This window comes from Brienomyrus brachyistius, chromosome 4, assembly GCF_023856365.1.
Source record: "Brienomyrus brachyistius isolate T26 chromosome 4, BBRACH_0.4, whole genome shotgun sequence".
In the NCBI taxonomy this organism is placed as follows: domain Eukaryota; kingdom Metazoa; phylum Chordata; class Actinopteri; order Osteoglossiformes; family Mormyridae; genus Brienomyrus; species Brienomyrus brachyistius.
In genome coordinates, this window is record NC_064536.1 from 8703032 (window position 1) to 8716469 (window position 13438).

Consider the following 13438-nt stretch of genomic DNA (forward strand, 5'->3'; position numbering starts at 1 on the left):
TCTGGAGGATGGTGGGCAGCCCAGGTGTTTTTGAAGGATCAGGCAAAAGCAGAGAAGGACTGAGCAGGAGACCCAATATCCACACATTTCCTTTCAGTTCTGTGAGCGAGATAAACTCTGCTGCTCCTTTGCGTGTCTCTGTGTGTTTTAGATACATTTGCAATTAATTGTCGTACTCAGATTCACCCTTTCTGCATAGCTCCCTCTACCGTGTCTGAGTCACTGCCAGAGAGCATGCGCTCACTTTGAAATTCACTCCCATTTTCTCTGTCCATTCCTATCTGTAAAAGAAAAAAAATACATATGGTGATTTGCTTTTTAACGCATCCTGTGGAAAACTCGCTACTGTAATAAATACGCATCAAAAGGGGCAGAACCATCTCCGAACTGTATGGCTGTGTCCGTTATCGTCACTGCCTTTGGTGTTTTGCCCATAATTCCCTCCTTGGCTCTCCATTTATCCAGGGTTTTTTTTGGCTGTGCCGTTCCTCCAGGTTATCTCTGCAGCGTGTAAGACCCAAACTGTTGGTGCTTCCTTATCCAAAGCAGCGCTGGTTTTAAAGCAGAACCATAATGTTAATATGTAATACATACATGTATCTCTTCACGATCATGGTCCCGTGAGATCATCTGCTCCATGTGCCGCCAGTTTACATTTTCTTACCAAGGTGTTGCTTGACTTATTTGCGGGTTTTAATAGAGGCACGTTACTGGGTACCTTAATATGAGATGTGCTGTGCCCAATTTAAATATGATTTGCTTTTTATTTTGGAAGACTGCTGAATGGTCGCTAAGGCGCATGCACAGTCCATACCCAGGACACGTTTTGAACCACTGAGCCCCAGTTAGTCCTCTGGTACAGAAATGGAAGCCTGAAGAGGATAGTCATGAACAAGCTTGGAGAGCAGAACCCATGTGTAGAATCTTTGTTAGTGTACAGATCCAGTTTTGGAGGTTTGCTGTTGTCTAACCTGCTCTGGGTTTTATGGGATGTTTGCTGTTGCCTTACCTGCTCTGGGTTTTATGGGATGTTTGCTGTTGCCTAACCTGCTCTGGGTTTTATGGGACGTTTGCTGTTGCCTAACCTGCTCTGGGTTTTATGGGATGTTTGCTGTTGCCTTACCTGCTCTGGGTTTTATGGGATGTTTGCTGTTGTCTAACCTACTCTGGGTTTTATGGGATGTTTGCTGTTGTCTAACCTGCTCTGGGTTTTATGGGATGTTTGCTGTTGTCTAACCTGCTCTGGGTTTTATGGGATGTTTGCTGTTGCCTAACCTGCTCTGGGTTTTATGGGATGTTTGCTGTTGCCTTACCTGCTCTGGGTTTTATGGGATGTTTGCTGTTGTCTAACCTGCTCTGGGTTTTATGGGATGTTTGCTGTTGTCTAACCTGCTCTGGGTTTTATGGGATGTTTGCTGTTGCCTAACCTGCTCTGGGTTTTATGGGATGTTTGCTGTTGCCTTACCTGCTCTGGGTTTTATGGGATGTTTGCTGTTGTCTAACCTACTCTGGGTTTTATGGGATGTTTGCTGTTGTCTAACCTGCTCTGGGTTTTATGGGATGTTTGCTGTTGTCTAACCTGCTCTGGGTTTTATGGGATGTTTGCTGTTGTCTTACCTGCTCTGGGTTTTATGGGATGCTTGCTGTTGTCTTACCTGCTCTGGGTTTTATGGGATGCTTACTGTTGTCTTACCTGCTCTGGGTTTTATGGGATGCTTGCTGTTGTCTAACCTGCTCTGGGTTTTATGGGATGTTTGCTGTTGTCTTACCCGCACTGGGTTTTATGGGATGTTGTCTTACCTGCTCTGGGTTTTATGGGATGTTTGCTGTTGTCTTACCCGCCCTGGGTTTAGTACTTAAATAACCAGGGCAGGAATGAACCCCCCGTGTTTGAGACACCCCTGACTTTCCCGCTGTTCTCCTCTTTGTCACCCTGCAGCGTCCTGGAATGCCCTCTGGCACGAGAATGCCGCATCAGGGTGCTCCCATGGGCCCACCTGGTCCCCCTTATGGGGGGGTTCCCTTGATACGGCCTGGCCTCCCCACCCCGCCAATGGAAGCCAATCGCAAACGGCCCCCCGTGGTCCCACAGGTCCAACCACAGGCTGTTCAGAACCGCACCAGAAAGTGAGTCTGTCTGTTTGGCTTGTAGATTTGACCTCAACCCCTGCATTTAGATAGCGAGTACTTCGGACTGTTTGCATGTCTGTGTGTCTGTCTGTCCGTGTGTCAGTTTCTCTCTTTATATATCTGACTATCTCTCTCCCTGCCTGTCTCTCTGTCTGCATGGTCACCTGTCAAAGTTGATTTTGTTTGTCCTGAACATCTGTATTCCTGGACTGCACACGATTCCCTGTTCTTTCCGGCATCTTCCTTTTAAGCTGCTAACATCGCCACTCAGTGATCCTGGTCTTTTTGGGGGTTTGAGACTCTTCTCCCCTGTTTGTTTGCTTACTTGCTTGCTTTGTCCAGCCCGTTTCCCACGTCAAGCTGTCATAGGAATGTTACATGTTTACAGTGCTTACCGGCTGTTTTTGTCACCTGAAGGGCTGACAATGACCCATCCCCCCGCTTTTTTAGAACGTGTCTGCCACGCAGCCCCCAGTGTCCATCAGTGCCGGAGAGAGCCCCTGTGTCTCCCTTCTGTTCATTTACCTGTTGCTCATCTGCGTGTCCACCTATGGCCTTTTCATAGTCGCACACATCACTGTCCGATGATGTACCGATGTATCTGCAAAGCCTCCTCTGTCTGTTGACGTACAAGTGTACTTTCGGTGTGTTGTCTGTCTGGTGATGCACCGGTGTACTCTCAGGGCATCCTCTGTCTGGTGATGCACCGGTGTACTCTCAGGGCATCCTCTGTCTGGTGATATATTGGTATACTCTCAGAGCGTGTTCTGTCTGGTGATATATTGGTATACTCTCAGAGCGTGTTCTGTCTGGTGATATATTGGTATACTCTCAGAGCGTGTTCTGTCTGTTGATGTACTCTAAGAGAATTCTTTGTCCTCGTCTTGTCTTTACCTTCTATTTGACTGACTGACTAATACCAACAGCCAGATAAAGAACTTCTTAGTCAGGCAGCGTTCTGCACCCTGAACAAACCTGCCAGCACCCTCAGTTGCTACGCCCATGACCTCTTCTACCTCTTCTGTGTTACATCCCCCTCTAAATGGAGCTGATTGAGATCCCGCTAATCTGCTGGAAGCTAGTGGGGTTCTCTGGAGCCAATGAGATCATCATAAGGCAGATGGACATGAGATATGCCCAATCTTTTCCCACATTTGGCTCAGAGCTGTCTGGAATGACAAGTAGACTGTGTTAGGTTGAAATGAATATGCCACAAATTATGCATAAGCATAATAATATGTAACATGAACGAACGTGTGATTGCACTATATCATACATTATTCAGGAAGATGTAACATTTGTCATGTTTTAGAAAAATTAGATTCAAAGGTGCCAGAATTACTGTAAAATACAAAGAGATACATTTTCAGGGACCCAAGGTGACGACAGATTCACGCCACACATCAGTGTGCTCTAGCGCATGCAGATGCCGCACGGCATGCTGGGAAACCTGAGAAAGGCTTCATTAGAAAAATGAATGAGGGGCCATCTTCCAGCGCTGAGCGCTCGAGCAGGTCCCCTTTAAACCTGGCATTTGTGACATTCATTAAAGGCCCCTTTCAAGATCGAAGATATATTTCCCATCGTAGAAGGACAACGGCTTGATCATACGTCAGCAAGACTGTGGGAAGTTGTTATCTATCACACTGTTACTGAGCTCGGAGCTTCACCGAGGATGCGGGTGACCTTTCGCTGTCACTTGGAAGTCCCTCAGATGTGCGGAGGATTATTTCCCTGAAGGCAGCAGCCATGAAATGGAGAATATTGTTTAATAAAGCTATGGGATGCTCAGAGCCCCCCCCCCCCCCGCTTGGAACTTCGTAGACTGAGGACCCATGATGTCTCTGCTTTGGCTTCACATGGTATTTTGTAAGGTTAGGATATTGTCTTCCCTTGGCCAGTAACAGGAGGTCCAGGCCAGCTTTAGGCTCCACTGAAGGTCTTCATGGAGGCTGTCAGTCATGCCTACCCTCAACTCTGAAGGTTCTTTTGTGGATGTTTAGAAAAACCTTTCGACCCCCGAGGACCACCCTCCTTCTCCAGAGGAAAATTCTTAGCCTCTCTTAGCATGGAGTCTCCCTGCAGAAACCATGGCCCATGATGGAAATGGAGGCCATGGGAGAGGTTAGCAGCAAGCGCCGGGGGGGGGACGGCCACTTCCTGTCCCACTGGCGTGGCCAGAGGCAGCTGTAGACCCGGGATGAAGAGGCCTCCCCATGCCCACGACCTCTGGAGGACGGTGTTTGCAGTGACCATATCCTGACATTACGTACCTCATTAGCGGCTCAAGCGGTTGCTCGCACATCCAGTATGGAAGTACGTGGGAACCGTAAAATCGCTCACCAGTCAGCTGTGATGCTGGCGCTGTGGTCCAATAGCAGCTTCCTGTCCTCCGTGATGTATGTTGGCTGCTTTGACTGTCTGTTCCCGTTCAGCTTCAAGACGTGCACTTCTGCCTCACATGGAGGGGAGCGGCGGGTCTCCCGTGCCGAGCACCATGGTCTGGGGGCCGGATCGATGCGCGCGAGGCACTGTTAGAGTGGGTGCATTTAAAGAGGATGAAGAGGGGCTCAGCTGGGGGAGGGGATCTGGAAACAGGATCAGCCAAAACCTGGCAGTTATGGGGGCTTGAGCGGATCAAATGTGAAAGGGTGGAAAACTGAATAAAAGGTGGCAGGGGCACAGACACACACACACACACACACAGCATCACGCATGACTGCAGACACCAGCCCAGAAATCCATCCAAATTGAGGAGGCTCCATGCAGAAGTGAGAATAAATTGGCCGGCTGAGCTCCCTCCCGTTGGCGGAGCAGCGTGAGTCCCAGCCGCTGCCCGTCCCTCCGCGCTCAGATCAACGCACTCGCTGGAGCCCCGCAAACAGCTGGGAACAATATCTGGACGCGTCCCAGTAATTTAGCAGATGGCCTGTGCACTCTGCTATCTGTCACCATAGTAACGTGCTCTTTTTTATTTATTTCCTTCTGTCCTTCTCCCCCTCCATAGTGCCAAGAGAAGGAAAATGGCAGACAAGATCCTGCCTCAGAGGGTAAGCCGCTCCTCTTGCCACGCTGTATTGTTTGCTTGTGAGTGTCTGTCCGGGTGCCTGCTCGTCGGCCGGATGCATCGCGGGCTCGCGTCTCCTTCCGGCCGGGGTTTCCGAGCGGGATGCCAGGGCTGCGGAGACCAGGTGGACGCACGCGGTGGGTTAGCGCTCCGTTTCGGGTTGAACATGGCAGTCGGGAAGGGCTGCCGAATGGGGGGGTTGAGGGATGGGTGGGGCAGGCGTCTTGGGCACTCGGTGGCTGAGGGGCTTCTAAATCGGAGAAGGCTGTTCTTCCCAGGTCCGGGGGGGGGGGGTGGGGGCTGGCTGCTCTGGATGCAGGGTGTTCTTTTGGGGCTCAATGGTGTCTCATTCGAATGCGGTGGTGAGAGGCGTCGTGGGGTGACATGCAGACCTCTTGTTGCCGTTATGATTGCAAACTCCCCCCCCCCCCCCCAGCATGCTGTAATTTTATTCAGGAGGCAGAAGCTGAGCTACATCAGACTGTTCGGCTTTTGCCTGCCTGCCGCCATCGCCGACTCCCTGCATAATCGTCTCTCCGTGATTGGATACCATGTTTGTTGCCATCTCACCCTGGGCCCACAGATATCCAGGGGCACCAAGAGGATTTCGGGGGAAGGGATCGAGGGCTAGACAGAGAGCAGACCAGTGGGTGCAGCTCTGATTACAAAACAGGCTGTAGCGTGTTTTTAGGAGAAGCGTGCCGACACAGTGCTCAGATCTTGGAGGCTCCTTGTATCTGCTGTACCTCTGGAGGGCAACATCAGTACTGATACATACCCTGCACGCCGTCCCTTGGGTATGTCGTTAGTTGTATCTCCAGTAGCATGTCGCTGTAATGGTGGTGTGAGGAAGCTCTTCTGATTGAAACTAGGTTTGCTGTTCCTCATAGCGATTTCAGTCAGAGAGAAACTCAGTGGTAATTTGGAGAAATTACTGCATGTGTACACCCTCATGGTCTGGGCAGCGGAAGACCTTGTTGTTGCATTGAGCCCCACAGTGCTATGATTCAGGGTGATGTAATGTGCTGAAATTCCATTCTCACGAGATAGAGGGATTTTTGGAATGCTGGAAACTTCCTGGTAACTGTAGGATTACCATAATATGTGAAATCTCCGGCTGGATGTTATCATCCAGTGTCTGAATCCCACGTTCTCTCAGATTGATCTCCTTTTGCTTTTAGGTGAGTTGCTCAGACAAAATTTCAGGTAGAGAAGACAGTGATTTTCTGAAGAGTGGTATGTATTATCTACTTCTTCACTACTTTATTTCTTGACCTTCAGATTCGTGAGCTGGTCCCAGAATCCCAGGCCTACATGGATCTTCTGGCTTTTGAACGCAAATTGGACCAAACCATTATGAGAAAGCGAGTGGACATTCAGGAAGCTTTAAAGAGACCGATGAAGGTAACGCTGACCGTGGTCGGTCATGGTAACCTCTGGTGTCATACCTAGCTTTGATAAACCATCAAGTTAGCGTCCATTCTACAGGGCTGTGCTGACATCACAGTTTATTTTCTGCGTGACATGAGTGAATATATGCGTCCCACACACTGGGTCACAGACAAGGGCCTGATCGTGATGATCTGACCCAGCAATACAGGACCTTCACAGTACAGTACAGGGCCTTCACAGTACAGTACATGACCTTCACAGTACAGTACAGGACCTTCACAGTACAGTACAGGACCTTCACAGTACAGTACAGGACCTTCACAGTACAGTACAGGGCCTTCACAGTACAGTACCGGGCCTTCACAGGCTCATGATGATGCTAGCCTTGCTTTCACAGCAAAAGCGCAAGCTGAGGCTGTACATCTCCAACACCTACAACCCGGCCAAGCCGGATGCCGAGGACTCGGATGGTGGCATTGCCTCGTGGGAGCTGCGGGTCGAGGGCAAACTTCTGGATGATGTGAGTCCACTGCGTCCCATTAATCAGGCCGGTGAAATGAATATACACTGGGATTCGCAAGCAAGGGAACACTGACTCATCCAGGCATTTAGACATCCATGACAATAGCTGTGTTTCAAATGCAGTCGGTCTTTCCATAAGCCTAACACCTAATCCTAACCCCCACATTAGGAGTCCCAGTCTTTTCAACCCTCTGGGGTCTAGGGGTAGGGAACACACTTTCACTGACTGGGGCATGGTCACACATTTCATTCAATATCATAAACTTAATTCATGGCAAGAAAATTATTTCTTATATATTTGTTTAGCCATTATACTCATCTTTATTTTAATGTATATTGTAAGTATGTCAGATTTTTGTTAACTTTGTAATTTGACATCAAAGTATAGACATTGCAAAATGCAGTTTGGAACACTTGCAGAAACATTATAAAAGTACATAGTAAACAATGGTGGCAGTTTGTTTTGATCCCATATATCTGATCACCAAAGTCTTGGGTACATAAAGATCACTAAATGGTGTAGTTGCAACATTTAGTTGGATAAATAAATAAGAAAAAGCTATACTCAAGCTCTTATGTGTATGCATGAGCCATTCACACCTGGCCACACCCCCCGCCCCCCCTTTTATGGTGCTGATAGGGATGTATCTGGATCGCGTTTCACTGCTGCATTGTTCAACAAATTACCATGTGAATGCGGTTTGAATACGCGGTAATTAGATTTAGAATGCAGATAGCGATCTTCAGGTGAGGCCCGCACTACACGCCCCCGATGCAGGTAAAACAAAGAAAGGTGCCATGATTTCGTTTTTTGCTGATTTGACCTAATTTTAAAAACTTTGATACTTCCGACAATGGGCGTTTTGAAAAGAAGACAGATTACGGATTTAGTCCCCGTTTTTTCATGATTCTACATTACGATTTCAGCGAGATATAAACTGAAATAGACGTGAAAAGTACACTGCATTGCCGACGACGCACTCAACCCCAGAGGGTAATTCATGCTTTCATATAGGACCACATGTGAAACAGGTCTGAGACAAAGACCTTCATTGGTAAGGAGCAGCAACCACCTTAAGCAGTTCTGCATGACCCTTAGGGTCTTCATGGGTACAGCTCAGGTCTACAGTCAAAGAGATTCATTCGAATTGATTGTTTACACCAGAATAAGAATTAATTAGAATTTGGTGATCAGTGGTTATTCTTGACACACCACAGCACAGAGTGTGAAACAACGAAATGTGTTCTTGGCATTTAATCCATATGTGACAATTCAGTAGCTAATTCAGCACCTCGGGGAGCAGTGCTTGGGGGCGGTACCTTGCTCAGGATATCTCAGTGGTGCCTTACTGGTCAACTACAAGTGCACATCCCTAACCATTAAGACAGCACTGCCCATAAGGATGACTGTGATGCTGTGTGTTCTGCCATTTGTGCCGAACCTCTGTTCTCTCTATCAGCCCACCAAGCAGAAGCGGAAGTTCTCCTCCTTCTTCAAAAGCCTGGTAATTGAACTTGACAAAGACCTTTATGGTCCTGACAACCACCTGGTGGAGGTGAGTACTTGGTCACATTTGTCTAAAAAGGGATCTTCATAACCGCTATTGCCTTCGAAGCATATTCTGAACAAGCCCGATCTTAGTTCTTAGAGGTATGTCCAGAGATGAATCCAGCTTCATCTTCCTCAGTTAATTAGCTGCCATTCCTGAAGCCACAACCATTGTTCAGTCCTTTCTTCTGTGTGTTCTTAGATCTTCATTTTCTACTGTAAGCATGATGTCATCAGAATGTTGTTGATATTTCTTCCACCAAACTTGAGTCCACAGTCATCTTCCAGCTTAGCTTTTCTTATTATATGCTGTGTATGCAAGTTCAATAGTTGTGGTAGTACTATGGCAATGCAATGATAATACTATGCAGTCTTGTCTAACTGCTTTAGAATTGTGGAACCGGTCAGTTACTCAATATTTGCAAGCTTTAGAGACGCTTCATAAGGTCAGTGACATGCTCTGGCAAACTTGTTTTCCTGAGGAAATTCCGTAGTATGACAGGGTCGTCTTGGTTGCCAAAGGCTGTGTTGTCATCAGCATTGACTTATTTCCGTGTTTTATTTTATAATCCAGTGTCCGTCAGTGACGTCTCTTGTTCCTCGGTGCACATTAGGGTGGTCCTTAGCTATGAGTCAAATTTTAAATTGGCAGTTTTTCATGCACTCACCCTTGCCATGCATTGCATTGTAAGAATGTGTTCCTGGCTAACCTTTTCATAGTTTTATTGATGTTTAGAGGCTGCTCACCAAGATCAAAGTCTGTACCTGTAAATTATCAAAATATACTGCATTTCAGGCAGACTTTCCTGAAAATAAAATGGCTACAGCAACAAAGAATATTTATTTGTGTTATTCGTAAGCAGCCATCAATAAATTGACACTACAAATAGTCAGGCTGGTTAAGGCTCATATTCATATTCATATTTTCACAAGAAATTCATATTTTTCTTGTCGTTTGGCATCAAGCATGCTCTCTATCATATTTCTTAACATCTGGTCAATTTAACCAAAAAAAATCAAGAATTGTGAAATTTGATCAAATGAAATATCATGTAAAAATCTGAAAATATACTGAACTTAAATTTGTGACAAAAAACAACAAAAGTCATTATTTACTGCATGATTTCTACCTGAATTTTTTTTTATAATGTTTTTTTTTTACGGCCTGTTTTTAATTTAAATAAACCAGACGTTAAGAAATACAGTTATAGCAGAAGAGAAAATAAAATGACCACGGAAAAATAACAATCAAACGAATGACATGAGAGATTAACAAGTTTTACTGATGTTGGGTGACTAAACTAGGCTTTAGCTATTCGAGATGCTTCAGCAACCTCTAAATATGCCTGAAAAATCGTCAAAATATTCCTGAAATGTTTGCTTATATAAGATAACAAAATTAGGGGGTGAGGACTAGCATTTTCATTTTTTAGGACATCTAGCAGTCATTTTTTAAATAGGACTTAATGCAGTCTATCTGGAATGATCTTTAGTGTAATCTTAGTTGTAATCTGAAGAGAACTTGTGAGACAGATTATACACTTTCTTTGGTACTTTCTTTGGTACTTTTATTTGGTACTTTCTTTGGTACTTTCTTTGGTACTTTATTTGTAGGCCATTATGTTGTTCTTCCATACTTGCAATTCTTGCAATTCAAAGGTGTAATTCTTCTTCCGCTGCTACTAAGGAGCTGTGCCGGTGTGATCCTTGGTTTGTTCCAGTCGTCGTTAATCCAATGCAGCCTCAGTTTTACCTCAGGCGCTCTGACTGTGTGCTGTCAGATGCTCTGACAGCAGGTGATCTGACCGCTTTGCCACCTTGTTAAAAGGATGCAGACACAAGCTGGTTTAGGTCCTAGACACTGTGCCAGGTCCTCATGGGTGCAGTCATGAGTTCCCCCTCATCTGTTCACCACCGCATTTGATCACTCTCCGTTACTCGCATTTCCACCTATCAGCTGCCAGGGTGATGTCACAATGACCCGATAATAGGGGACTTTGGGACATTAGGCATAAATAAAGGAAAGTGCAAAGTTTATCACCATCTTTTGATGTCTGTGCGTCCGATTAAACTGAGCAGGTTGCCAAGAGGAGAAGTTTTTGCAGTAACCATAGCAAGTGCTGTTAAAGGAACTGCTGGTGTCCAGTGTCTTTGCAAGTGATCCTCCCTAATGAAGCTTTTAACCTTCTCCCTTGGTACAGGAGATGAATAGCTGCTGTGACAGATTTACTCCTTTAATGCTACCGACGCGAAGGCTTAACGCTAAAAACGCCTTTTTCATCGTTGATTTGAGCTTGCTCCCTTGAGATCCGAAACAGCCCTCTGGTGTTGTGACCAGTGATTCGGATCCTGACGTGTAGGTCTGCGGTATGTCCTATTTACGCAGTGGCACCGCACCCCAACCACACAGGAGACGGACGGCTTCCAAGTCAAACGGCCAGGCGATGTGAGCGTGCGTTGTACTCTGCTGTTGATGCTTGACTACCAGGTGAGGGCGCAAGAGGGCCTTGGGATTTCCATTTTTAATTTTAATGACTTTCAGTACAGGTAAAAGGGGTCACCTTCACTTATTCTCACCGGAGAATGTCCTGCAGCCTTGGATATCTGCATAACACCACGCAGTTTATATACAAACCAAAACAAAGAGGCCTTACCCATCGTTTGCCACGTGATCTTGGCCATAATTAGTTGCTGCCTTGCACATGGTTCCTACTTATTTCAAACATACAGTGGTTTACCCATTACTAAAAAACATAACCTGGACCCTACAACACAACCCATCTCCAAGCTGTCATTCCTATCCAAAATTATGGAAAAGGTTGTGTTTTTCCAGTTGTCTTCCTGTCTCAGCCAGCATAGCATCATGGAGAGGTAGCAGTCAGGGTTTAGGCCTTCACACACCGTAGCAACTAATTTACTAATTTCAGTAGTCTGTACTATTTAAAGTATCAAATGACCTCTTACTGTCTGTTGCCTCTGGTTTCTCTGCTGTCTTGATTTTATTGATTTTATCGTACCTTTGGCTTTTGACATAGTCGACCATGATATTCTCCTAGACCAACTGCCCTAGGCTAGCTCACTTCCCGTCTTAAAAATTGGAAATTTACAGTTAAGATTGGCAATATGTCTTCTTTGCTAGCACCAGTTAACTGTGGTGTTCCTCAAGGATCTATTCTTGGCCCTCTCCTGTCTTTGTATATGCTCCCCTTAGGCTCTGTCTTTCAAAAACATACTAATTCATATCACTTCTGCGTAGATGATATGCAAATTTACCTCCCACTGACATTTGACAATTGCCCCTCCTTCATGGCTCTATTTAATTGCCTTGAGGATGTCAAAAAGTGTATGAGGATGTTAAATGATGACAAAATGAAAATAGCTGTTTTTCACCCCTCCGCTGCTGGTGATGTTATCGCTGAACAGTTAGGCCCCCTCTCCTCTCGTATACAACCTGATGTGAAGGTTATTTTTGATTCTTCCCTTAAATGTGACAAGCAAATTAGTGTTTTCAGCTCGGAACTATTGCTAAACTCAAGCCTCTTCTTTCATTGGAGGATTTGGGGAGAGTCAGTCATGTCTAAGTTTCCTCACACTTGGACTATTTCAATTCTCTCTATATAGGCATTTCTCAGTCTTCCCTGTCCCGCCTCCAGCTTGTGCAATATGCTGCAAGCTTATTGTTTTCAAAGCCCTACATGGTCTGGCACATTCATTCTTTTCTAATCTCATTCATTTTCATTGCACTCCTCAGTTGCTTAGATCCTTTAACCAAATGCCTTTGTCAATCCTAAGGATCAATCTAAAATGCAAATTTGATCATGTGGTTTTTTTGTTGCCAGCCCAAAATTGTGGAATAGCTTGCCACTCCAGTTTTGCCAGCCTCCCTGCATTACCACTTAAAAGTTACGGCTTAAAACTCCTTTTGCTCCTTAGCATTTGGGTCTGTTTGACGTTTTAGTTGTCAATGTTTTAATAGTGTTAGTAGTTTTCACTTCTATCATTGTTAATCTGTCTTCATTACTATCTAAATTTTTCATTAAATTAAAATTAGCCGTTATGCATTATTACTTTTAAATCATGCCCTAAAATTTTTATTTTGTTAAATAGCAGTTAATTTTATGGCTCAGTATGTCTATTAGTTTTAATTCTCTCTTTTTTTGTACAACACTTTTGATTAACAATTGTTATTTTTAAATGTGCTATATAAATAAACTTGACTATGAGATTGTGATTTCAGTCAGTGGCCATTGAAGGCTCCTGAAGAACTTTGTACTCAATAAAAGGTTAGAAGACAGACAGATTGATAGATGGTCTTGGGGTCGGGCCAGTTACCTTATAGGATCAATGTCTGTGGCATTACCCTTATGGGCTACCAATCATGCTGGAGATTTATTTGGCTAATCTGACTAGTCATTCCCCTCCTTCACTAACACACAATCTATCCCCAGTTGGTTTAATTTTATTTAGGACTTTTCATGATTTGTTTGGTGGTATTTAATTTAGATATTGCTAGTAGAGGGTACGAGTATCACGGAAGCCCTAAACTTTGCTGTGTCCCTCTCAGCCCCCGCAGTTCAAGCTGGACCCGCGTCTGGCTCGCCTGCTGGGAATCCACACCCAAACCCGCTCAGTTATCATCCAGGCCCTCTGGCAGTATGTCAAGACCAACAGGCTCCAGGACATGCACGACAAGGAGTACATCAACTGTGACAAATACTTCCAGCAGGTAGGGTACTTCTTCATCACTCTCACCATCAAAGTGGATACAACACCACAAG

At 45.3% G+C, this 13438-nt stretch overlaps 1 protein-coding gene across 3 annotated transcripts in view; it reads left to right on the forward strand.

Annotated features, from left to right (window-relative positions):
- The window catches only part of LOC125740141 (SWI/SNF-related matrix-associated actin-dependent regulator of chromatin subfamily D member 3-like), a 30021-nt gene that overhangs the window by 12595 nt on the left and 3988 nt on the right, over positions 1-13438 (forward strand). For all 3 annotated transcript variants that reach the window (XM_049010976.1, XM_049010977.1, XM_049010975.1), the window contains 7 exons: positions 1940-2127; positions 5138-5180; positions 6479-6601; positions 6987-7109; positions 8572-8667; positions 11047-11148; positions 13225-13386. In XM_049010976.1, the coding sequence (XP_048866933.1) occupies positions 1940-2127; positions 5138-5180; positions 6479-6601; positions 6987-7109; positions 8572-8667; positions 11047-11148; positions 13225-13386 (837 nt within the window). The remainder of the gene's footprint in view (positions 1-1939; positions 2128-5137; positions 5181-6478; positions 6602-6986; positions 7110-8571; positions 8668-11046; positions 11149-13224; positions 13387-13438) is intronic.